The sequence below is a fragment of the Neolamprologus brichardi genome, chromosome 9, assembly GCF_056152115.1.
Source record: "Neolamprologus brichardi isolate AB-2024 chromosome 9, ASM5615211v1, whole genome shotgun sequence".
NCBI classification, from domain to species: domain Eukaryota; kingdom Metazoa; phylum Chordata; class Actinopteri; order Cichliformes; family Cichlidae; genus Neolamprologus; species Neolamprologus brichardi.
Window position 1 is genome coordinate 20,658,923 of NC_142112.1, and position 24,222 is coordinate 20,683,144.

Here is a 24,222-nt window from a genome sequence, read left to right on the forward strand (position 1 = left end):
CATATTGACAAAAGTATTTGCTCATCTGCCTTCACACACATATAAATGTGAGTGACATCCCATTCTTAATCCTTATGGTTCAACTCCTCTGGGAAAGCTTTCCACAGATTTAGAAGTGAGTTCATGGGAATTTTTGACAGTTCTTCCAGAAGTGCATCTGTGAGGTCCGACACTGATGATGAATGAGAAGGCCTTGCTCACAGTCTCCACTCTAATCCATCCCAAAGGTGTTCTATAAGGTTGAGGTTGGGACCCTGTGAAGGCCAGTCAAGGTGTTCCACACCAAATTTGTGTATCCATGTCTCTATCAACCTCGCTTTGTGCACTGGAGCACAATCATGTTGGAACAGGAAGGGGCCATCCCCGAATTGTTCCCACAAAGTTGGGAGCAGGAAATGATCCAAAATGTCTTGGTATATTGACACATTAAGACAAGATATATATATATATATATATATATATATATATATATATATATATATATATATATATATATATATATATAATCCACATTCCACTAAAAAGTCACGTTCTCCTGGCAACTGCCAAAATCAAACAGCACCGTCCTTTACACCACTGTATCCGACGCACTTGCTGCTAATGACCCATTCCATGAATGAACACACACGGACTAAAGGCACACAGGAGGTGATCAGGGGAAGTGGAAACACATGGGGAAACAGCTGACACAAATGAGCATAACAACGTCACAGTTGAAGAGTAAAACTAAACACGATGAACATAGAAACACAAGACTTCTTCCAAATAAAACAGGAAACATAAGACACGCAGACATGAAACATGAAGGACAAGTAAGACTTAAATACAGGGGTCGAAGACACAAGGGGAATCTATTAAACAAAGAACTGTAACGGCAACCTAGGCATAATAAGAATTAAGTTAGAGAATCTAATTAACTTAAACGTAAACATAAACCATAAACATATATATACATACTCAAAACGCTGGGTCAAAAGACCCAGGATCGTGACAATCTGAGGGCCACATAAAATTTGACGGTATATAGCGATTGGCTCTGGAAAAAGTTGGCTAACATTTGCTGACCCCGATTTTACATGGGCTATCACTTCTTGGCTTACTTCCAGTTGCTTCCACTTTGTTATAATACCACTAACAGCTGACAGTGGAACATGCAATAGAGTGGAAATTTCATGACTGGGCTTGTTGCACAGGTGGCATCCTATCACGGTACCAAGCTGGACTTCACTGAGCTCCTAAGAGCAATCCATTTCTTTACAAATGTTTGTAGAAGCTGTCTGCATGCATTGGTACTTGATTTTATACACCTGTGGCCATGAGGATGATTGGAACAGCTGAATTCAGTGACTGGTATGGGTGAGTGAATACTTCTGACGGTATAGTGTATATATTTTGGTAATAACAAACTTATAATCCCAAATCTGGGAGTAAAAGAACAGCAAATTTAGATAATGAGACACCAGAAGCAATTCAGATATGCCTGCTGTTGTTGCGCTCATATTTCCACCAATTAGAGAAAAAAAAATATTACATCTAAGCAGGAGCATCCCAGAATGATGAACAGACATATCAGTAGCACTCCTCAGAGAGCTCTTTTTTGGCATGATGACAGCACAGACTTCAACTGCAAAGACAATATCTGTTTAATGTAATTAGGTTCCACAGACATCAGGGGGGCTTTTTTGCCACTTTTTTTTTCGCACTCTTTTATGTTTGTCTGTGTTTGTCTGTTGTTTTCTTCCCGCTCTTGCTTTGGCACATTTACCCTGTCTTGCTCACCCACTCAAAGCCAGGTCATTCCTTGAGTTTTCTTTTTTTCTTTCCTTTTTTTCCAGTGCTCTCTTTAGCCTGGAATGAGAAAGCACGCAAACTCTACCCTCTATTTGTGAGGCAACACTGCTAACCACACAGTCACCATAGTGTCCATGTGGAAACTGACTCAAGTGAACTTAGCTTGATTAGCCAGGGCTTTTGGTGCTTACCTGATTGTTTTCTCTGTACTCCAGATCTTCCTAGACTCATGTGACTCATGCCAACCAGAAGAAAAAGACACACACACACACTAAACTGTCAACACCACTCACAACCACTACTCTTCCTATACAACCTTTGTCCTACTTCACCCCCTGCCAGCTTTGTGCTGACCTACAAAGCCTGCCTGGCAGTTATTACAACTTTGTCTTTTACAATAAACACCTTCAAACTATATGTTCAGTTATAAAATCCTCATCATCTCTGGAAGGTTCCTAAGTGTTGAAAAATGTTTTGCATTACTGCAGGCAGCACGTGGCAGTAACGTACACCCATAAGATGGTGCAAGTTACCCAAATAATCACTCTAAAAAGAAAGGTTACTTAGTTACTTTCTGAACTTGCTAAAGTCATTCAAACTGTTTCCATCTGCAGTGAAAATTCAATGATACATGATACAAACATTGAAATTAGGTCTCATCTTCTCACAAAGTGACTAAATTAGTGTATGACAGCTTGTGTTTATCACATAGGCCAGCTGTTCGAACTCTCAGATCTACTAATTTTCAGACTTTCGAAATTCAGCTAATACAAATTATGTTGATTAAACATTTCTTAAGAGTGACAAAAATGCTGCAGACCCTCTCTAATGTGCAATTTCAGTGTAGGCTGACAGTCAAGACAAGGTACTCCCCACTCAGTATTCCTGGGGTGATTCTCATCTCTCCTCTGGTCCCGCTGACCTTAGACTGCCGCCACACTCAGGCTGAATTTGACTCCTTCTCTTCATCTCCTGTCACTTCCCATCAGATCAGATCAGATTCAGGGCGTTGGCTGTCTTCCCACACCTCTTCTGTCTCTCTTCTGTGGACTGACATCACCTCCCTTGAGCAGCTTTTCTAACTCTATCTGTCAAAACTTCCTCTAACTGCTGTCACATTGGCCCAGCCCTGTCACATCACTCTGACCCTAATGAAGAAAAGGCAGAGAGAGACGGAGAAAAACAGATGTATGTCTGAGATTTGCTAATCCTCAGTACCATTGTTGTAATGTTAGTTCAATATATCTCACTTCTGCCCTTTAAACATATTTTGCAGCACAAGAGCTAGGCTATTTATGGTCCAACACAGAATTCATTGAATTTTTGAGGCCCTGTCAGCTGATAACAAACAAAGCCTTTATATGCACATCCAGAGGGAGTACCCTGTCTGCAATCCCTGCCTGTAGTCCTGGAAAGGTAATCTACAGTCTCTGACACTGCCTGAAATATGACTTTTAATTTAAATTTCTCATAAAAATTACAGTAATACAAAATGTTATGATAGAATATTGAAGACAGCCTTGTAGCAACAAGGCTATATTACTAGTGGAGTATAATCCTAACACTTAAACCACTGATGTTGCTAATCATTTGCAACTAATAACTGTAACTAATCATTTGATCAGGGCATTAGTGATAAGCCTACAATGACAGTAATTAACAAAAACTGCATTTTAACATTTTATTACAAGTTTGTATGCTAAACATAAAGGTCAAACTTGATGATTAGCATAGATTAGCTTAGCTTAACAGCAAAAATGTTGTTTAAGACATTATATTATGCTTTATTCATATTCTTGAACTCCTCTAGAGTATCTTTGCATGACACATGTTTTAAAATAACCCTTATTTATCTTATACTAAGACTTGGAGCAGCCTCTCAGTTCATCCAATCTCTAAAACGAGCTCTTCTCTCATTAAGCTAGCCCTCGTCTGATTGGCTGCTCCTTGGAAACAGAAAGTTTGAACAACAGGTGAGTGGGGCTCCTGCTCTCAGAACCAGATCCATTCTGCTTAGTACCAGCTGATCAGTGTTTAAACAGCACAGCCTTCATGAGTATTGTTGCTGACCATTTCCATCTGTTCACAATAACATGGTCTTACAAAGACCTAGAATTGAGGAAGTCACTACCTTAGCAAGCTGTTTGTTTTTTTGTTTTTTGTTTTTAGGGATATTAAACAATGAAACATGACTTTGTTTTAGAGGTGCTGAAAGGTTTTGGATTTATGTCATGAAACAGCTGTGTGGCAGGCAGGATTCGGACCCAAATGAAGGACTCAGGAGACAAGAAATTAACTCAAAATGTACCTTTAATGCTTATGTATCTTCCAAAATACAAAAACAGTGTAGGGTTGGCGCCAAAAATGCTAAACTTATCAAAGGGAAACCACAGAACAAGGGGAGAGCACAGTGTTGAGGGAAAACCAGGTTATGATGGAAGATGAAACAGGTGGGAGCACAGCTGACACTAATCACAGAGGACCAGACAAGGGAAAAAGAACTAAATATAAAACATGAGGGGAAAATGACTGTCAAAATAAAAGAGGAACTATCACTAACACTTAGACAGAGACCCAAACAAACCAGCTTAACACAGAAACAAGACTACAAAGGGAGCACAAAAGGGAACTAACAAACCAATAAACAAAAACAAAGCAAGGAAGTAGAGGCACAAATTACCTCATAAGCACACAGGAAGCTGGAAAAGCTATAAAGCTGGAAACTCTTTCTCAAAACAAAAACAAATTATGAACCCACAAAAACTAAAAAATCCTGGATCCAAGACCTAGGCGCCGTGATCATTTAATAGATACAGGCAGAGTCCTCTATTTTTTCAGCCAAGTTAACCATTTTTTTAGCTTGAAAAAGTATTGACAGATCACCTAACTCTCAGCAAGAGTTACACACACCTTAGTGAAATTTGGTTTGTAGAGCACATAATGACTGGAAAAACACAGGGAGAAAAACAGAGTTGATCTCTGAGAGCATCACATCACCAAAACAGGGTTTACAGCCTGTTTTCATGTCAGTGACGATTTTCTAAACGCTGTGGTGGATGGTGATGGAGGGCTAAAAGAAAAAAAATGCAGGATTTTGTCTATTCCATCCCAAGGCTATTCATCTGTGTGGCTCTCCTTGAAGGTGATGGATGCCTGCTGAGTCACTGCCATGGCCCAAATCTCTGCCCTGCACAGCACATTAAAGCAGAAAATATTGGTAAGTTTTACCCAATGCCCACTACATAGATCCATGGAAAGCTGATTTATTAAGAAGGGAATATTCGCAGACAGCGTGGACCAATTTTATAGATACAGATTAAAATAGGACAGCAGAGAGAAGTTATGATAAATTGGGAGAGGAGAATATCTTTGTAATACATTTTGGAGGATATGGAGCAAAACTTCACTTAAATCCAAGCTTGGTTAGGATTCAGCTCCAGAAACAGGGCGTAAAACGGGAGAAATGGGCACAGAGACAGCGAGATGAAAGCAAAGCACAGTGGAAGTTAAGTTCCTCTCATTCTCTTTCCTCTTCGTGACATTAAAGGTCATCGCAGGCTGTGAGGTGGACAGGGCTGTCAGCGGAGACGGGAGCTGAGGGGACAGGCAGGGGAGGAATTCCAATCAGCCTGAGCCATCTTTGGAGTTACGTGCTGAGAAGTTCTTAGGAAGACTATGAAAGACAATTGTGTCTACGCAAACTCAAAGCATCAGTGATGAGGGATGGACGGTCAAAGCGAGTGATAATAAGGGCTGGGGAGGCAGGAAATAACATACCACTTGACTCTTGCTTCCAGCCAGCACTTCATTAGCTTTGAAGCCATTTGTGAAAATTACAGAGGTCTTAAAGTGGCACGATGATGTTCCTGTAGGTGAAAACAAGGGTGGAAAGGAACATTACATTCCTCACTTACATTCCTCATGAGCAACAGAGTAATGGAGTCTCTGGGCTGGGAAATATTATGAATAAGCACCGTGAGAGAGCAGCATAACACATTAGGTCACTGTCTCTACGTCTACAAACTGCTTCAGGGGCCTTCGGTGATGAATAAGAAGAAAAGTAATTTTGGCTTGCGGTCGGAAAAAGAAACCTGCTTCCAATTTTCAAGCCAAGTCTCGTGCGTAGACGTCTTTTTTAAAAGACCAAAGCAGCGCAAAATGACTTCTGATTACTGGGAATGATTACAGCTTTGCAAGGTATAGCGCAGGCTGCTGATTGAAATCATCCACGCCTTTTCATTCCACTATCTCTCAGTCTATAGCTGCTTCTGTATCACATTATTATCTTTGGTATCTGTCAGCGTTTGCAGAATAAGTGCATCAAAAAGTAAACATCCCGTACCATCGCTGATAAGGAATAAAATGCCAAATGCTTTCTGGGAGCTGACAAGACGAGAAAAATACTTTCAAAAACTTCTCAAAGTTCAGCACAAGGTCCGTAAAGGGGACTGGTGGCAGCCAGGCCAGAAACATATTAATATTTTATTCCAGCCTAAATGTCTCTTTGAACTGTGTGGTCTTACTCTGAATTTTGAAGTCGTAAATAGATGTTTCAAAGCTGCAGAGCGGCTTGCACTTTAAAGGTCCTGAGAGGACAATAAATCATTTGGTCACACGTTCCGTAGCTACACCGGCCCTCTCTGGATCAAACAGCTCTCTCAGCATCTCTGTACCACTCTGCTGCTCGAGTATGAAGTTCAAGATGAGAGAGAGAGAGCTCTGTGAGGACTTACATTCCTATAAGCGTTGCATAATCCAATTGTCATACCACAGACATATCAATGACAAGGTGTATAACAGCTCAGCCTTACTTGAATTAAATCATCTTTGTGGATTTAAAAAAAATCCCACAGAACTATGATCGTCTCTGGTGGTTGAAAATCTACACGCTCAAACATTTCTGCAATCAAGTCAATACTGGGGATTCTTGTTCGACCCCCCTGGAGGAGAACATTATGGCTGTTAATGTCATCCACAGTATAAAATAGCTTCCCATAGTCGGTTTAGTGGCTCATTTCCTTACAAAAGGAACTCTTACCTGAGTGGAAAAATAAAGACTCGGGTATGCAGGGTTTTTACTGATACTTTAATATTTTATCTCTGAATGATGTTCAGCAGATTCTCTTTGTTTTGTTTTTACATGTTCCTAGAGACTGTTCTCTGAGACTGCGGTTAATGTGTGCTACAGTCACAGTAGTGTAACCACAGCTTGCTAAAGAGTGCCCTCTTGTGGTTAATTTCTATAATGTCTGAACCATTGAGTGACTCTAGCAATTGCCATGGACATTCTGAATGAATTAATAAATGAATGAATCATCTTTATTGGCTTTATACATAGTACAATGAAATATGGTTTGAGATCTCTTAAGATAAAAAAAAAAAAACAATGACAAAAATAAAATGAATGCATAAATAAAGGATGGATAAAGAAAAGAATAGATGGTAAGAACAGATGAGATGAACAGCATCATTGTAAATGATTTGGCCAGTTTAAGGTGTCAGAAGTGTCCTCAGTGCCATCTTGTGTGTTATCTGTATTGAAGTTTCTATGATATGTCTATAATTAGTTGTGTAGTGTGATGATAGCTAAAAACTGTTCCTGAGGCTGTTGGTTCTTCTTCTTATGGTCCTGAACCGTTTGCCAGATGGCTCTAGAGCAGCGGTTCTTAACCTGGGTTCAATTGAACCCTATGGGTTCAGTGAGTCGATCTCAGGGGTTCGGCAGAGCCTCCGCCGTGACATGCACGGCTCATTTTGTGCACCAGTAAAAAACATATCCATGTCTTGAATTTGAAAAACATCATATTTTATTTTTCACTAAAGAGGGGTTCAGTGACTGCGCATATGAAACTTTTGGGGTTCAATACCTCCAACAAGGTTAAGAACCACTGCTCTAGAGTGTTCTGTGCTTATTGATAGTCTACCTTCTACTTCATCCTGATGCCCAGGGAATTACCCTTGACCTCCTGAAGTCAATAATCATCTCTTTTGTTTTTGAGGTGTTAACAACAAGCTCATTGTCTCTACACTACTCAGGCGGATGACCCACTTCCAGCATATAGGCACTTTCATTCTTGTTAAAAATAAGGATGAAGTCCAAATCAACAATTTCCTGAGTTACTTGCACACAGGAGGCACCAAGCAGGTTACCACACACAGCACAATAATCTGGCATCAAATAAGGGGATGTCTCCATCTTAAAATAGACCAACTGCAACCAGGTGTGTAATCAGTGATGCTTCTCGGGTGTGAAGTAGTCAGGGTGGAGACAAGGGCAAAACCCCTACTCTGAAACACAACAGACACACACACTTACAGAAAGGACAGGGGCGGACTTCTAAGCACATTGCAGTGGCTTTCATCTAACTGTTGTGTATATTGTTGCCACATTACTTTTAAGAGAACTCTCATGAAGAGAGCTGCCCAACGTTTTAGGATTTGTTTCTGATCTGTTTCTAACCTCTCCTCCAGACTCCACCTGGCCTCCATCCAGCAACACCCAGGAACTGTCAAACCAGTCTGGGTCTTTTTGGCCTCCTTTTATAGTCAAGGTCCTAGGAGGGAATGTGCCAAGTGTACTGGAGACTTAAATAATCTATTTTAAACATTCACAGAATTGGGAAATTTTCTATACTTGTGCTTATGTCCCCACTGTTTACTTATCATTATATTTCAATGAAAGATTAAGCATTGCTTTAACTTATGTAATCCTTACTTGATATTGAATTGTTATTTCAAAGGCTGGGGGGAGCCACTGACTATTTAGTCAGCAGTTGCTAGTGCTCTCAAGGACTAGTGTGTGCTAGGTCCAGATGGAGACTAGCCATAGTGGCTTATTGTCAGGTGCCCTAGTTACAGGGCTTGTATACCAGCTGTTTCTGTTTAGTTTAGGATTATCTTTAAGACTTGGAGATGTGTTATTTGTTTCCTTAGATTATTCATGAATAAAGACAGTGATTTGATGCATGTAAAAATATGATTGACTGTCTTTATTGTTTCCTCCTATCTCTCTGTTCTCAAAAGTGAACACAGGGTAGAGAGATGAGAGATGAAAGGAAGAGGTTGGAAAAGAGAGTGAAAAAAGAGGGTGGAAAAAACAAAGGGATAGAAAGGTGGAAAGAGGCAGAGGAGAGAAAACCCCAACAATTCCTTCTGAGCAAGCACTAGGCAACAGTGTGGAGGAAAAACTCCTTTTAAACAGGAAAAAAAACTCCAAAAGAACCAGGCTGAGGAAGGGACAGTCAACTGCCTGGACTAGTTGGGGGGTGAGGGTGAAAAAAGAAAGAAAAGAAAAGGGATGAAGAGGAAGGGGCGAACAAAGAGAGGTGATAGGAGAGAAAGGGAGAGAGGGGAGAGGAGAGGTGGAGGAGGAAGCAGGAGGGTCCCTCTTCCTGAATAAGTGGAAGCGTTTTTTCTTCTTTCTCGGGCACTGTTCCTGGAGCTCTTTTATCTGAAGGATGAAATTTTTTATGTCATCGATTGTTTCTGCATTTTGCTTCTCAGGTTTCTTGAGTCTTTTCTCCAGTTCTTAAATGTTGCTTTTTTTTCTTCAAGCTTTTCTTTCAGTTCTTTAGATTTCACCTCCTGTATTAGCAAAGTCGTGCATGTCTTCTAACTCCTGAGTTCTCTTCTGCATTTCATTGAACCTACACTGCATCTTTTGTCCTTCATTTTGTTATAACATTCTTGTAGTTCTAGATTCTTTTCTCTTAAAGTCTTGGAGAACAGGTTGCCTTTCTTTCTGTATTTCTTGCTGTTGCACTTTTATTTTTGCATTTTTATGCAGTGCTTCATCAAGCATTACTTGAAGCACTTGGTGTTTTTTGTCCATGTATTGGAGTTTGCACTCAAGTTCTTTCTGTTTTATTTCCAGTTGTTTCTTCTCTTGAAGAAACTCTTAATTTTTTTCCTGCACTTAATCAAGTTTTACTTAAAGCTCCTGGTTGTTTTTCCTCTGTGTCTTGGAGATTCCACTGTATCTGCTCATTAATAGCTTGTGTTTCTGTAAGGTCATAGGACATTTCTCTTAATTGAGTACAGTTTTTCTTGTTTTCTCTCATCAGGTCTCTAATCTGCTGGCGTACTTGACCAAACATTAATCCCCAGCCCTCATTTATAAACTGAATGTCGGCCTTGTATTGTGTGTTTTAAATGTGTTGGTCATGTCAGCACCTTCAGACAACAATGATTTTTTTTATAAAAAAGAACAAATTTTTTTTTTAAAAAAACTGTTTGAATGAACATGAAAAGAACAATGGAAAGGATTTCCACGCTATTAAATGTTATTTTAACATTATGAAATTCTGTTATTCCTACTTAATGTACGCATTTAGTGCAACTGAGTCCAACTTAATTTAAATAACTTAAATTAGGGGCCAGTCAGTGGCAGGGTCATCCCTGGATAGGTGGTCACCAGTCCATCACAGGGCTAACACAGAGAGATAGACAAGCATTCATACATATGGGTAGAATCACCAATTAATCTAACCCCACTAGCTGCGTGTCTTTGGATTTAAACTCAGGACCTTCTTGTTGTGAGGTAACAGTGCATATAGCATACACATTGTGTGTATGCTTTTCTGCCTCTTATAACCCCAGTGATTTTCCTGTGGTTTGGAATCTCGTGTGATCTTGTGCATTTCGCGAGTCCAGGCAACTAGCCACTCTTACTAGATTGTATCATTGTGTCATCTCACCAAGAATAAATTAATTTGTTGAATTCCATGCAGATCATACATTATTTAATTACGTTCACCATAGAAACATTCAATTATTTTGTTCAAATTAATATTTAGACTCTTGTAAATGTAACAACAACCCAATTTATTTTTTTGAGTGCGTAGGGCCCGGAGGTCTCGGCTGTGTCACTGAAGGGTATTTCTCTACGCCCGCCTCTCCTCCCCGTTCCCCCCCTCCACAGAGGGTTGAACTGACGAAGAGTTCACCTCCCTGAAGGCTTTGTCCCTCTCCAAAGCCGCCAGCATGACCTGCTTTAAAACGACCTCATATTTCTCGTTCATCCGCTTCACCGCAGGTTCGTAGCTGTTGCACTGCATCTTGACTTTCCTCATCTCCTCGATGAGTAGGTTTTTCTCCTGGACAACACGCTTATGTTGCATCCGGTGAAAGTCTCTGTTTTTTTGCACCCTCACCAAAGTCCCGGCTGCTGCAGAGACTGCACGCCTGTACTCCTCCATCTCCTTCAGAGCGGTTTTCAGCTCGTTTTCCAGACGCTGGTTTTCAATGTGAACGAATGGGGTCACCGCGAGACCCTCTTCCTTCAGCAGTCCTTTCTGCACCATCTCGTTCCACTCGGTTTGAAAACAATCGAGGGTTTCTGGCATGCCCATTTGGAAGAGAAAGTTCCGTAAAAAGTCAACTACGGCTGGTGGTTTGGATGTTCTGTTGGTTGAACTGGGCCTTGCACTGGCTTCTGCCCGGTCTTGGATTGCTTTCACCGTCGCTTCCAAGTCTTCTTCACCTTCTTTTAAACTCAATTCGTCTTCTACAGAAATGTCTTCACATTTAAAGTCATCATTACTGTCAGGCGATGTGCCGTCAGCCACTTTCTCTTCACTTTCTTGCGCTGCATCCATTGCTTCGTTCAGCCAGAGTTTGACGTTGCTATGGTAATACGGCGCTCACTCAACGCGAGATTTCACAAGCTCGCGTTTTCCACCGTTCCAGCAGTCATTAAACAATCATGGCGGACTACCGAGAGGCGCCCTTGGCCACTCGGCCAAAAACATTGGATCCAAACGAATATTTTAACCTTTCGCCGGAGCAGAGGCGTGCCGAAGAAGCCAGGGGTGCACTGCGAGCAAATCTGAAGCGCCAATATCAGCTGCAACTCAATAATCCGCACAGAAAAGAGCTCATTGTGAGTGGCTACTTGCTAGTTAGCAATGTCACCCTTGAAAAGGGCTCAAGTTATTGGCCAGAATGCTAACGGGTAGCATTAGCGGGGCACAGCGGTAACTATATGTATTTATTTAGTCTAAATTTTAGATAAGATTATAAACGAGACCTTCCACTCCATGCTAGTCACTACTACATTACGAAGATCGTTTACGTCTTGGGACTTGAGAGACAGAGAACCGTGCGCTGCAGTACAGATTGCTTTCTTCCTGGTGTGCTCTGAAAACTGACTGGTGACAGAAAAAAACCCGACCCCTGCAGTGTTTTAAATTAGGGGGTCTCGTGGTTCTGTTATGCTCCTAGGGAGCATTTTGCTGACATGGTTTGGGTCCACTTCAGTCTTTAGTGTGAGGGGTCACTGTATCCTGTGATGAAACATGTCTTTGCAGCTTGAAGTAGCCCCCATCCGTTAGGCACCAGGGTTCACTGAATGATTTCATCGTTATATAAAATAGTTTGAATCATATGCCATGGCCTTTGCAGTAACCGGACCCCAACCCAGCTCGACACGTTTGAGAGATGGTGGGTCAGCATGTTATACAGCATGCTGGCCTGTTATACAGGTCAACCACAATCATCAAAACACAGTATAACCGAATATCATGTATAATATCTAATGACTTGAACCGCTACAGTGCAGGTTCTGCACTGAAACTTAAAGTCATAGCAGATGTCCAACCAAAGTAGCTGTGGCAGCCCTTCATGCTGACTTAGTTTGTCATCTGTCTGGATATACTTCAGTTCTTCCATAACGTCTTTATGGTACTCAGTGGTGTAGTTGGATTACCTCATTTTTTCCATCTATACTGTGTGCACTGTGATTGTTTTAAAGGCAGACATTTTGCCATGTTACTGTTACATTTTCTAATGGCTTTGTTCTCTTAAGTTCATGAAACTGACCAGCAAGCACAATACCAGTAAATTAAATGTACCAGTAAAGTAAATGTAAACTGTTTAAAATATGTACACCAGGATTTTTCTGGAAAAATGTCCTGTCCTTGAAAAATGCCCCCCCCCCCCCCCCCCCCCCCTCTTTTCTGCTGTTTCCTGAGTTTTGCCCACCTAAAATAAAAGATATATATATATTATAGAAGTATAATAGATATTAATAATTTTAACATCACTATGAGACTTTTAAATTTTGGTTAATTTGTTGTAAATCTTTGAGTCTATTTTTCTGCTGTGAATTCTACATTTACATATGGTGATAAATGTCATTGCTTACTTCTGTTTGTACAGGAAGACCCTGCCTTGACACGCTGGGTGTACGCACGAGGCAATCCCTACGCACACTTCAGGCCTACAAACAAGACCTCTCTGCTGGGTGCAATGTTTGGAGTTGTACCTCTCTTTGCCCTCTACTACATCTTCAAGACAGACAGGGTATGAGACAAGAAACACTGTAGCCTTCTCACTCGCTGTCTGCTTGATCTTAATGGGTAGTTTAATCGGCTCAGCTGTGTTTTCTCATCACAAAAGTTTGTAGAGAGCTCTTGAACCACAATTTAAGCCCCACTGGGCCTCTTTAGGCTGTCTAAAGGCACGTGTGAGACTAGAACCAAAACAAGAACAATAGAAACTAGGAGTAAATTGCCAAGTATTGTTGGAGGTTAAAAAAAATATCAGTACATTTACTGCAGGAAACGAAATAATTCAGTATTGATTACATGGTTACCTTACACTGTTACAATAGTGGTCATTTTTCAGCCACTGTAATAATTTGACCATTTAGAGTATTTGATCTGGGTATTCATAAAATGTGATTTGGTGACAAATGCTGTCATAGAAACCTGAAAAGCTATTTAGTTGAAGATTGGGACTCATTATTCCCATGTAGGTGCACCGTTGATCTGGTTTTCTTTCTTTTGACACAGACCCGCTCACGTTAGAAATGAATGCTTCATCCAAAATGCTGCCTGCTTTCATTTTCTACCCCATTGTCATGGAGATTCACCGTCAAAGTCCTCGCCAATTGAGATTCAAGGGAGAATTTGGTCCAATTGTCACACTGCTGGGCTATCATATTTGTCCCAACCCCCCTTTTTTGGTGCTGGGAAGGGGGAAAAAAGCTGCTTGAAAATCATAAAAAGCTCACTCATAAAACACGGAGTTTGAGAAAACGTCTGGAAGGTGATGAGGGTGAGGGCGATATGACTTTGTTTCTATGGAAACCGCACTAACCTATCATCTGTTTGTCATCTGTTTTACAGGATAGGAAGGAGGAGCAAATTAAGGCCGGTACCCTCGAGCGCAAGTTCAGTTTGTCATCTTGAGCCCGGGTGTAGAAAGACCCTCGTCCTGTGTGTTCTAGAGATGATGTCCATGTGTGTAATTATTATTAACCGAATAAAATTATATTGTCAAACCAGAGTTACGCGGCTTTCATGTGTGAAAGTACCATTTGCATGTCTGCAGTTATACACAGAGGCAACGAGGATCTACTTGGAGACTGAAGGACTCGATTCCCCCTTCTCACATAAGTTCAGATTGGCACAGGAAAAGAAAATGCAAGACATGCTGATATCAATGATCCCCATTTCACATAAAGCAAGACTATATATAGTCCAATAAAGAAGCACTGCAGTGTCATTTAGATATTAAAGGATAATGGCAATATTGGTACAGCAGTGGTCAGGGTCATTAGTGGTCCTACCAAACACCTCTTAGTAAAACAGAATGCTGGTCTAAGGTTGCCTCTTATTGTTCCTTAATTTTGCTGTTATGTTTCTTAAAAATAAAAATACACATGTGACGACAATTTGGTTTTATACTTCTGTGAGAAGGAAATTACTTTATTCTTCCTGTTTATTCTGTCGACAGATCTACTCGGGGAACACAAATAAATTGTTGGATTGCGAGAAGTGAAATTTTTATTTTGATATATTTATTTTGATTTGTTTGGTCTTAATGCATTCTGAATCACTGGGTTTCTACTCTTTGCTGGGCTTCCAGTTGGGGTTAAAGTGGCTGCGTAGAGGTTCCCAACATTGGTAGTAGTTCTTGTCAAGCTTCTGGCATGTATGAAGACCCCACTTCGTCACCGCCATGCTGAAGGACGACTCAAACATAAAAGCCTGGTGACAGGAAAAAGCATGCTGTGAGAAACGATACCGACTTGGTCATGTGTTAACTATATATATATATTTTGTTTGTTTACCATGGTTCCCTCAGCCACCCTCTCAGGTTTGAGTTCAGCAGTGCTGTTCTTCTCAAAGCAGTCCATGTCCGGGCCATGCGGGGTCATTATGCTGTGGAGACTGGCCCCTCCTGGCTGGAAACCCTCCTCTTTGGCCTCATAATGGCCTTTGATCAGACCCATGAATTCACTCATGCAGTTACCTACAGTGACAAGCAGGAGGAGCTGTAACACAGCAGCGTCATGTGTCTAGTTTGCTGTTGAATATGCCAGGTGTAACACTGATTTCCGCTAGATGGCCTTATAGGTCTGCAATGAAATCGGACAAAAGGAGACTATTGTGGGGTCTCCATTGAAGTGAGTCATACAGCAGGTGGTTTGTTCTCACCTACTGCCTTGACACAGGTTGGGTACATGGATGTGTGTGCGTGTGTCTTACGGTGATAGTATGGTGGGCGGAAGGTGTGGTCAGCCACACCCCACCGTGGTGGGAAGATGACAAAGTCAGCAATGGCAACCCCTGGTCTAGTGGATTTGGCAGTCAACACAGTAAAGATAGATGGATCCTATATAGAGAGATCATAAACATGCGACGGGTGAGGAGCACAGCTATTTGCATTCAAAAGTGCTATTGGCGTGTCCCTAAACACGACTCTCACCGCATGGTCGAAGGCCACACAGTTGATAACCATGAAGTTCTTCAGGTTGTATTTGTAAGGCGTGTAGTTACCGTGCCAGGCGACCACATTGAATGGCGAGAAATCCTACGTGCAGAGCACAGAACAAAACAAATAAGAGGAGTCTACCCAAGCAACAAACACAAAAGGCTTTAAATTGAGCTTTTCACAGGGAAAACGGAACAATGAATAATGTCTTTGTAATCTTAAATTCCCAGAGAGAGTACTTCTTCACATAAAGAGAAAAAAACTGGTCATAATGAAAAGGGTTGATTGTGAAAGAGGGTGTGCTTCTTTCATCCTTTCTTCTCTTTCATTCCCCCCTTTTCTTTGTGATACGAGGCTCCAGGTATTATGGGGTAATTGGCTTCACAATCAAACTTTCCCAAACTTTGAGCATTTTGACGCTCGCAGCAGCGCAGTTATGGGGAGAGGGGAGCAGCGGCAGCAGTGGGTGCAGAGATATTTCTTTATCTTGATTGTTAAAACCACAGCAATTTTATATAGTTTCTCTGTTCTGATAATGTCACTGCGAAAAAAGACATTCAACAGCAACTCTAAAATCAATATAGTTCATTACAACTCAAGCTGCCTCCATACTGACCTCCCTGCTCCTTTACACGCAAGCTTTTCCACACACGAACAGCTAATACGCACCAACGATGAATACTGGCAAATACATATACATATACAGGTGCATTCACACACGCAAACATTCGTGACTAATGAACGCCGAAAACAACTTAACACACACTCAATTGACAGTAGTCGACGTACAAAGAGGCCTTCGGGAAATCCAGTGCAGGTAATTTCTTGGACATTCATCTGTGATAACTCCACTACATTCGATTAAAATGAAGGGAGGAAAATGGAGGCGAGCGAGCACTTGCGCACACACGCACACAAAACACAAACATATTGGTCCAGTCAAGCAAATAATAAGTTAATTTGAGCAATTTCGGCACTCTGCGGGGGAACAAAACAGCAAGACCAGGCAGGAGCGGCAGCATCTTCCCTTATACGAGGCCTCCGCCGCCCCATCTTATTTTCTTACCCCTGCAACCTCTCTGGTCCACTCTCTGGGACGAGCATATAACTGTTGGCAGATACTCAAGCAGAAGCAGAGAGGAAGATGGGAAGAGGTCTGTTGTGCTTCAAAAAAAGAAAAGACAGTATCTTGCCCTAGTGTACTTCCTATGATGAATAATAACAGTGTGGTTTGACATGGTTTCCACGGTTACAACCCCCCCAACCCCCACCCCTGACAAACCTCTCCTCCCACCTCCTCCCTGCCTCAGTAAAAAACCTCCTGTCAGACATTATGTGTCGATCCAATTATGCGCCCAACAGGACATTTCGGGAGGGGGAGGATCATTCCCCGGCTGAAATATGTTGAAATTAATGCTTAACTTGAAAAAGGTTTTTTTCCTACAAAGCAAAAGCTTCACAGGTACACTGTCTGCAGCTCCAGAATGCCTTAACTAATTATGAGTGATTAAGACTCATAAGGGAGTCGAGGCGGAAACCTGCTGAATGGATAACAGCTAATGCTTCGATATTAAATCATCAGGGATGGCAATTCAGTCGGCAGGAGCAGCTAATGGATCATATGCTTCACTTGGACAGTTTCCTGTTAGTCACTGCGGCAGTTCGATGGCGTTCACTGAAGCAGACACAAAACTAAATAGGGTAATAGGGCAAGTAAGCCGTGTGTGTGTGTGTGCGCGTGTGTCCCTGTCAGACAGCAGGTACGCGTGGAAGTACAGTGATACAGATAAAGTTGTGTGCCACAATAGCCACCTGTTGGCATGCAAACAGCTTCCCCTGGTATTTATTGATGACGGTGTAACCAGTGGGCACTTTGCGATCTTCATACCATGCAACCGGACACAGGAAGTCTCTCGGGTTAGCCAGACCATTGGCTCCTGCAAAACACACGCAAAGTGTCAAAGTAAAGGCAGTGTAGGCATAATCATGATGACAATGATAACAATAAAAAAAGGAAACAGTTGGGGGTGACAGATCACGTAATCACAGGTGGTTTCATGTAGTTAAGGTGTTAGCTTATTTAGCAATTTAGCTGTGCATTTTTTGATATTTTAACTATTTGGAGATTATGTATTGGAATTTCAGGAGCAGGGCCACGCCTCCAAACACGCTGTCATCTATATAGGTTCCCCAGTTCTGCAAGCTGTTCATTCTCGTTTACCATCATTTCTATTTAGTGCATGGGGGTCTGCCAGGGCAGGGAGCCATCACCAGTCCCCTTCGAGGCCTTCCCTCAAGTCATGTCAGACCATTCAGCTTTACCTAGCTTAACCTAAAATGAGGACGTGGGTCCAGCTAGTGAATAAAGGTAAAATAAAGATTAAAACAATTGTAGGTGCGAATAAATTTAATGATAAACCATTATTTTTAGAGGCATGATGCTTTGTTGGAAAGCCAAAACATCTTTGGTGGGCACAAGAAATATTTTTGTTATATGTAGGAAGACACAGAAATCACAAGCTAGTCACTAGTTTCCTAAATATCTAACAGCAATAAGCTACTCAAGGAAGGATTTTGTGTTGTTGTTGCTTTTTATATGTACTCTATAAACAAAACAGCAGATGTTAATCTCCTTAATAAAATTTCTAAGCAAGATTTATCTTCTGAGCACAGAGTGAGTTACGCAGAGAAAAGTGTGAACAGTTTTAGACATGGACATTCTGTTCCAAGACATAGATGTAAAAGAGCTTGGTGAGCACATTTCAAGGAAAAGTGAACACAAAGACGTATGCTGCACTTATATAGACTCACAAATATCATACAAACCTATTGGGCCAAGGTCAGGCAGTTCAAAATGGGCACCATACACCTCGAGTATGTAGCCTCTGGTTTCCCCAAACACATCCACACTGAAGCGCATCCCTTGCTAAAAAAAATGTGAAAAGTGGCAGTGAGAGGAAATTTTGTCCTATTAAGTATCAGCTGTGTGCTGTTTCAGTTCTGAACGGACTTTGAAAAGCACACGTGCTGCTGTCCAGGTGGTCAGGCTTTCGGTAGCTTAAAACCTCTTTTCCACCGTCGCTTATTTTTGAGGTCACTTTCAAAAAGCACCAAACAATGCCTTTCTAAATATGGTAAGTGGGATGTTGGGGCAGACACAACGGCAGATTTCTTTGAAAACCGGGGAGATGGAAAACATACAGCCCACCTGGATGACACAGATCTCGTTCGGCTCGACCATCATCTTCCCAAACTCTGTGGTGATCAAGATCTCTCCCTGCTGAGGGACTGCGCACACAAACAGACAAAGAGAGACACAGAGAAAAGAAAATTTGAACAAGAAGGCAGGCTGATGTTTGAGCTATCATTGTTCTTATGATAGATGACAGCGAAAACAACAACAGCGCTCCTTTCCTCACCAATCAGAAAGTCTCCATCTGAGTTGTTGAAGCACCTGGAACAAGAATAAAATAAGATCAAAGAAAGGCTGGAAATGTTTTTCATCAATAAAAAATATATCCTTTCGTCACATAATTTACACATTCTCACCTGTTGACCATGGAGGTGTTACAGGTGTACACGTGGACTCCAATGCCATTACGAGATTTGGCATCTCCAGCACCGCAGACAGTATGCAAACCCTGAAACGTGGAGAAGGACGCAAATAAAATCAGATGGAAATTTTCATAAAAATTCAAAATAAGAGAAAAAATTAGCTTGACTTACAGCCACAAAGTCCACTTTCTTCTCTGTAGTTTTGGGGATGGTGAATGGCAGCCATCGAAGCTGTGAAAGAAACCTCAGAGTCAGAATCTGCACAAATTTTTACTGTAAAATTATAATAAACCACCATGATTTCACAGTGGGCCTGCTTTACAGCTTCTTTAAATGTTTGTTTTTATTACTTACTAGCTTGCTGTTTATATTTAGTTTCCCAGCTATTAGTATTTACAGTATTTACCTCTATATATGAGTAGCAGTAGATTGCTTTGCAAAATACTAACTTTTACTTGAAGCAGTTCATTGTAGTGTACCTATTGTGCACCTTCAGTGTATTTAAAGAAATCAATCTGTGGAAAATATTTTCTAAATAAGTTACTATATATCAATATATCTACTGTTTATTATGCTTCATCGTTGCTTTTCGTAAACTTGTCTGAAACAGACAAACTTGATGATGATGATGTCACGTACAGCATGCTCTTATGTCGACAGCATTGTTTAATGGATTGAAACAACACTGTTACTTTTAACAGTATGAAGAGCCTGAAATTGTTTCCTTGTCGAAAACATTGGTATAGCTTTGGAGGCTGTGTGGTAAATGTGAAGCTAAAGGCACAATACTGAAAATGAAGGGAATCTGCTGGCCCCCAAACAGTGTCCTTTACCACAAATTTTTTGTGGATTAAACAAAAAAAATGAACCGCATTAATGTGAGGTTTAGAGAAGACAATGCGTAGATTTGGTCGCACTGGGACGGCTAAATGCTATGCTAAACTTTGTTATGGCTTCAGCTGAACATTTACCACACAGATGTAAAAGCGATGAAAGACTTTTGATTTGTAACTAAGTCCAAAATGAGCAGGGACTCCTTGTGTTGATATACCTGGTTAGGATCAGGCTCCACTTCGTTCCAGTTCTCTGTTAGATCCCCACAGGGAACCGAGGTGAATGGCTTGTGTTTAACAGATGGAAGGATGCGGTACAACCAGCTAGAGAAAGAAGAGGAAGGGAAATGTTTAGTTATCCATATTGTCTGGGATCCATTTGGAGTCACTATAAAGCCTGATTTAGGTTTCAAACAGAAAAGGACACCTCCTCTTATTGGCTGGACGCGGGCAGGTGAAGGCAGAGCCGGAAAGCTGCTCGGCATAAAGGCCATATGGGCAGACCTGGGGATTATTCTGCAAGCACATGGAACATAAAAAATGCTGTAATGTGTGTATATGTACACTATATATGGTGTTCAATTACCCTCATTTTCAACAATTAGAAAATAATGATGAATAAACAACAAAAGGAGCCCAGTGTGGGATTTTACCTGTCCCTCGGGTAAGGATCCAGGACAGCGAGGGTCTTCAGATGAGAACTCGTTCCCGAAACCGCTCATGTACTGAAAGAGACAAACACACATCCAACACACAAATGGAGACAAGTTGAAGTGAAAAATAAAAAAATACATCATGCAGCTTCATTGTAATGCAGGATAAATGTGTTCATGCTGGTTATAATTAAACTTGAAGGCTTGTCATTAAGGCTTGTCTTTTTGTTAATTGTTGTCATATTGATTCACATTAGATCTATGATAAAACAAACTGCAGTTATGCCAAATTTCCCCCCTTGCAGTCATCCATTATTTTGTGTTATTGTGCCACAGAAACAGCCTAATTACACTTACATCCTCTGCAGCATGTTTTGATCAATGTTCCATCTAGGATAAGAGTGTTGTTTTGCATCTCGCCTGCACCTCTACTGATCGCGTCTCTTCTGCCACAGGAAGATCAAACTTGTCACAGTGTACACGCATCTTGCTGAGTCATTGTGAGTTTGCAAGAAAGCACACTCACAGACACAGATGGTTTCCATATGTGCGTGATAATGTGCCAAAGTGCTTGTTGGAAGCTCCAGAGTGTCCCAAGTTGAAGGAATACTTTACAAAGTCAGTTTTCTGTCCTCTTAAAAGTTTATTAGAGCTAGAGCAGCAAAGGTAGATTTGGCAATGATCCCAGCATTCCTTGGATAGTTTGTTAATAAGCCGAAACTATTCCAGTATAGACAAAGCTTTGCATTTGAGTAGGTGTCATGACTTTGAAACCTTCAGTCAAATATTAAAGGTTCTATATAAAAAAAAAGTAATCTAAGCAAATGCCTACTTAATGCAGCCCATCACCATAATTCTGCAGCAATGGCAATAAATTGGAAAACTGGGGTTTAAAATCATGTTTTTGCAATTAAATTGAAGCGTTCCCATTGAAATTAAAAAAGATGTAGGCACTTCAAACCACATCTGGGCAGCTGCAGAATGCAGCGCTCTGATTGGTTGGAGGAAACGCCCCCCTTCAGTCTGAAGTCAGGAGCTGTGGTGGCTTTAAGGCGCATGAATTTCACACATTCTGGTGCAAAACAAATAAATAAAAAATAAAAACTTTTCTTCTGTATTTCTGTTTGATATAGTTCTGCACCCTAACTCCACATGCATGCACAGTCTGATAGTCGACACAGACGCAGCTCATAAGCGATAATAATTGAATATTTACACATTTAGCAACAGTTTTGCTTCGAGGAATTGTCTCCTTACCTTGAGTCCAGCCATTTTGCTGTGTGTCAGAACTTTTTCTGTGGCAGCTGTTGAGAGTTTCACAGTGGTTACGGATCGACTTGCAGTTTTCTTCTTAATGTATTCCCTTCGACTAAAATCCACTTCGGGGTGTCTGCATGTTGCTGTTTGGACAGACTGGGGAAAAGGGGCTGGGATTTATACGCTTTCCCAATCTGGGTTTAATTAGGCCTTGACTGGCTCTGTGACGTAACAGCTGGGGGACAAGTAAAAGGGAAAGGACGGGTCGGATGGTCAAAGTGTGCACAAACAAGGGCCGGTGTCCCTGCCAGGACAAACAAGGAAGGACCGATTAAAAAGAAATTTGTGATGCAGGTAAGGAACACTGAGGGATTAAAGTCCAAGTCATGGTTTTAAATGGCACAGCGATCCTATTACTGACAGCAAAAAATGTATGACAACACTTCGTTTTTAAGTAGGGCGTAACAACGGGTGCTAGGCGGTCAGAAGCTTGTATCACACGCAAACATATTATGCCTGAGTTCTCATTCTGCTGAAGTGGTGACCTCATGCGCACTACTTGTGCAAACACGGGCGCCATGCACATCGCCACGTCCTGCAAAGCGAACATGTGGGCAACAAGAGTTTATTCAATGGCAGTGTAGCCCAATATTTAGCGGAATTGTTCAATCTGCGTGAATTGTTTAATATGCCATCGACCCCCGGGGCCCGCCAGTCCTGCAGATTTCAGTGTTTTCATCAAATTCGCCATGCTCAACACAATCTCACTTCTTGTTTCATGTAAAGTGAGTTAACATTCTTGTACAGCAACAATTAATTTCGTTTTCCTAAAACCAGGACTCGCGTCTGTTCAGATGACCTCTGCGCGCTGCAGCGAGCCCGTCATTCCTCATAAAGCGAAAACAACAGCGCGAGGCCTCTAAAAGGCCTATACATTACTTCACGCAAAATTTATTCAGTTCATTTCTTGAAATAGGTGGTCAAACGAGGTGTGCCTAATGTCCCCCAGGCAGCATGTATCAAAAAGAATCAATTTCGCCTTTCTCATTCTTGCCTCGCTTCCCCCTGCTTGTCTATTTCTTTTCTCTTTCTGGAGGGGGGCGCTGGGGAAGGGTAAATGATGGCAATTCTCATAGCGAGGCGCAAATAAACTCGCCGCGGCAGAAGTAACTGTTCTCCGGCGAGGCGTGCAGTCAGGCCCGGACCTCCCGCTGGCAGCCAGTCAGGGTGCTGTGCCAAAGACGAGAAAGCCCAATGGCAGGAAAATATCACGTCCCAGTCTCCGGAAATTGATCTGCTCCTTGTATGGAGAAAGAAAATGAGCGATTTTAATTTCATCCCCGAGTCTGATGATAGAATTCTAGAGTATCTGGGTCCAATCCGGATGGTGCCTGTGTGTTTTAAGAGAAGAAGAAATAGCTGGAGACGGAGAAAAGGGACTGTTGTTTCCTACTGACAGTTATATCTATGCATGCGTAAGTGGGCCATAAATGCTTTGTTATTAGATGCCTGCTGAATTCAATGGTTTGATGGTAAACGGTACACTCACCTGGCACAGTCTATCCCAGTGTGCATAAACAAGCAATCTCTCTCTTTCTCTATCGCACACACACACACACACACACACACAGACACACACAGTAAGTATTCTGTTTTGTGATGGCATCTTTAGCCTTTCATATCACACGCAAGTAGCCTACACTCATTTTTGCCCCCTTAGCCTTAGTCTTACCATTAAAGGTTCAGTTCACTCAAAATACACACAGAAAGAAAACATAGTGTCAAATCCTCCGTGATATACCACCGATCCAGGACACAGCGTATCTTTCAATCTGTGCCCAGACCTTTCTGTGTACAGTTTTTATTGTGACAGGCATTAAGGACAAAACCTTTTTTCTGCTTTGAGAAAGAAAAACATTATTCAGGTAAAGTATTGTTAAAAATATCAAAGAGAGATTAACCTTTTAAAAAACGCTTTTCTAGTATGTTATTAGGTTGAATTAGTCCTTTAAGTGTCCTGCATGGCTCACAGTTGTTATTTGTTTGTTTGTTTGTTTGTTTTTCACAAACTGATCAGATGTATGCTAGGGACAATGCGTGGTAATACACATAAAAATTATATGTTGCCCCGTTCCACTGGGTATTTTCAAGCAAGCAGAGTCAGGAAGCTGTCGATCAGTGATCATCTACCCACACATACATAAAACCATAGCTGAACAGCACAATGGTATTTTCTCTTATCGAGTCAGTGTCAGGGCCTGAAGCATTCACCTGAAGCTTTGTCATTATACTTTTAAAATATACTATTTATACCCTTAAACTACAGTTAAACTTCTACCAGAGTCTGAGCAGGGAATTGTAATCCAGTGTGGTTATAGCCACAACATTAAAACCTTGTTACAAATATTGTGCAA

The 24,222-nt window shown here is 41.4% G+C and overlaps 3 protein-coding genes across 3 annotated transcripts; 1 reads left to right on the forward strand and 2 right to left on the reverse strand.

Annotated features, from left to right (window-relative positions):
* Window positions 1-10,590: 10,590 nt before the first annotated feature.
* On the reverse strand, window positions 10,591-11,440 carry LOC102788447 (sperm-associated antigen 16 protein-like). Its single transcript, XM_006794653.3, has one exon. The coding sequence runs from the start codon at window positions 11,385-11,387 to the stop codon at window positions 10,674-10,676; it is 714 nt and encodes a 237-aa protein (XP_006794716.2). The 5' UTR covers window positions 11,388-11,440; the 3' UTR covers window positions 10,591-10,673.
* Window positions 11,441-11,456: 16 nt separating this feature from the next.
* On the forward strand, window positions 11,457-14,079 carry ndufb4 (NADH:ubiquinone oxidoreductase subunit B4). The gene is made up of 3 exons (XM_006794651.3): window positions 11,457-11,671; window positions 12,949-13,092; window positions 13,920-14,079. Exons 1-3 carry the CDS (start codon window positions 11,495-11,497, stop codon window positions 13,980-13,982), a joined length of 384 nt encoding a protein of 127 aa, XP_006794714.1. The 5' UTR covers window positions 11,457-11,494; the 3' UTR covers window positions 13,983-14,079.
* Window positions 14,080-14,464: 385 nt separating this feature from the next.
* On the reverse strand, window positions 14,465-21,984 carry hgd (homogentisate 1,2-dioxygenase). The gene is made up of 14 exons (XM_006794650.3): window positions 21,809-21,984; window positions 20,552-20,623; window positions 20,326-20,414; window positions 20,117-20,222; window positions 19,237-19,296; window positions 19,060-19,151; window positions 18,930-18,964; window positions 18,719-18,798; window positions 18,337-18,436; window positions 17,323-17,447; window positions 15,505-15,609; window positions 15,285-15,411; window positions 14,867-15,048; window positions 14,465-14,783 (listed from the first exon to the last, which is right to left on the reverse strand). Exons 1-14 carry the CDS (start codon window positions 21,821-21,823, stop codon window positions 14,640-14,642), a joined length of 1,332 nt encoding a protein of 443 aa, XP_006794713.2. The 5' UTR covers window positions 21,824-21,984; the 3' UTR covers window positions 14,465-14,639.
* Window positions 21,985-24,222: the final 2,238 nt, after the last annotated feature.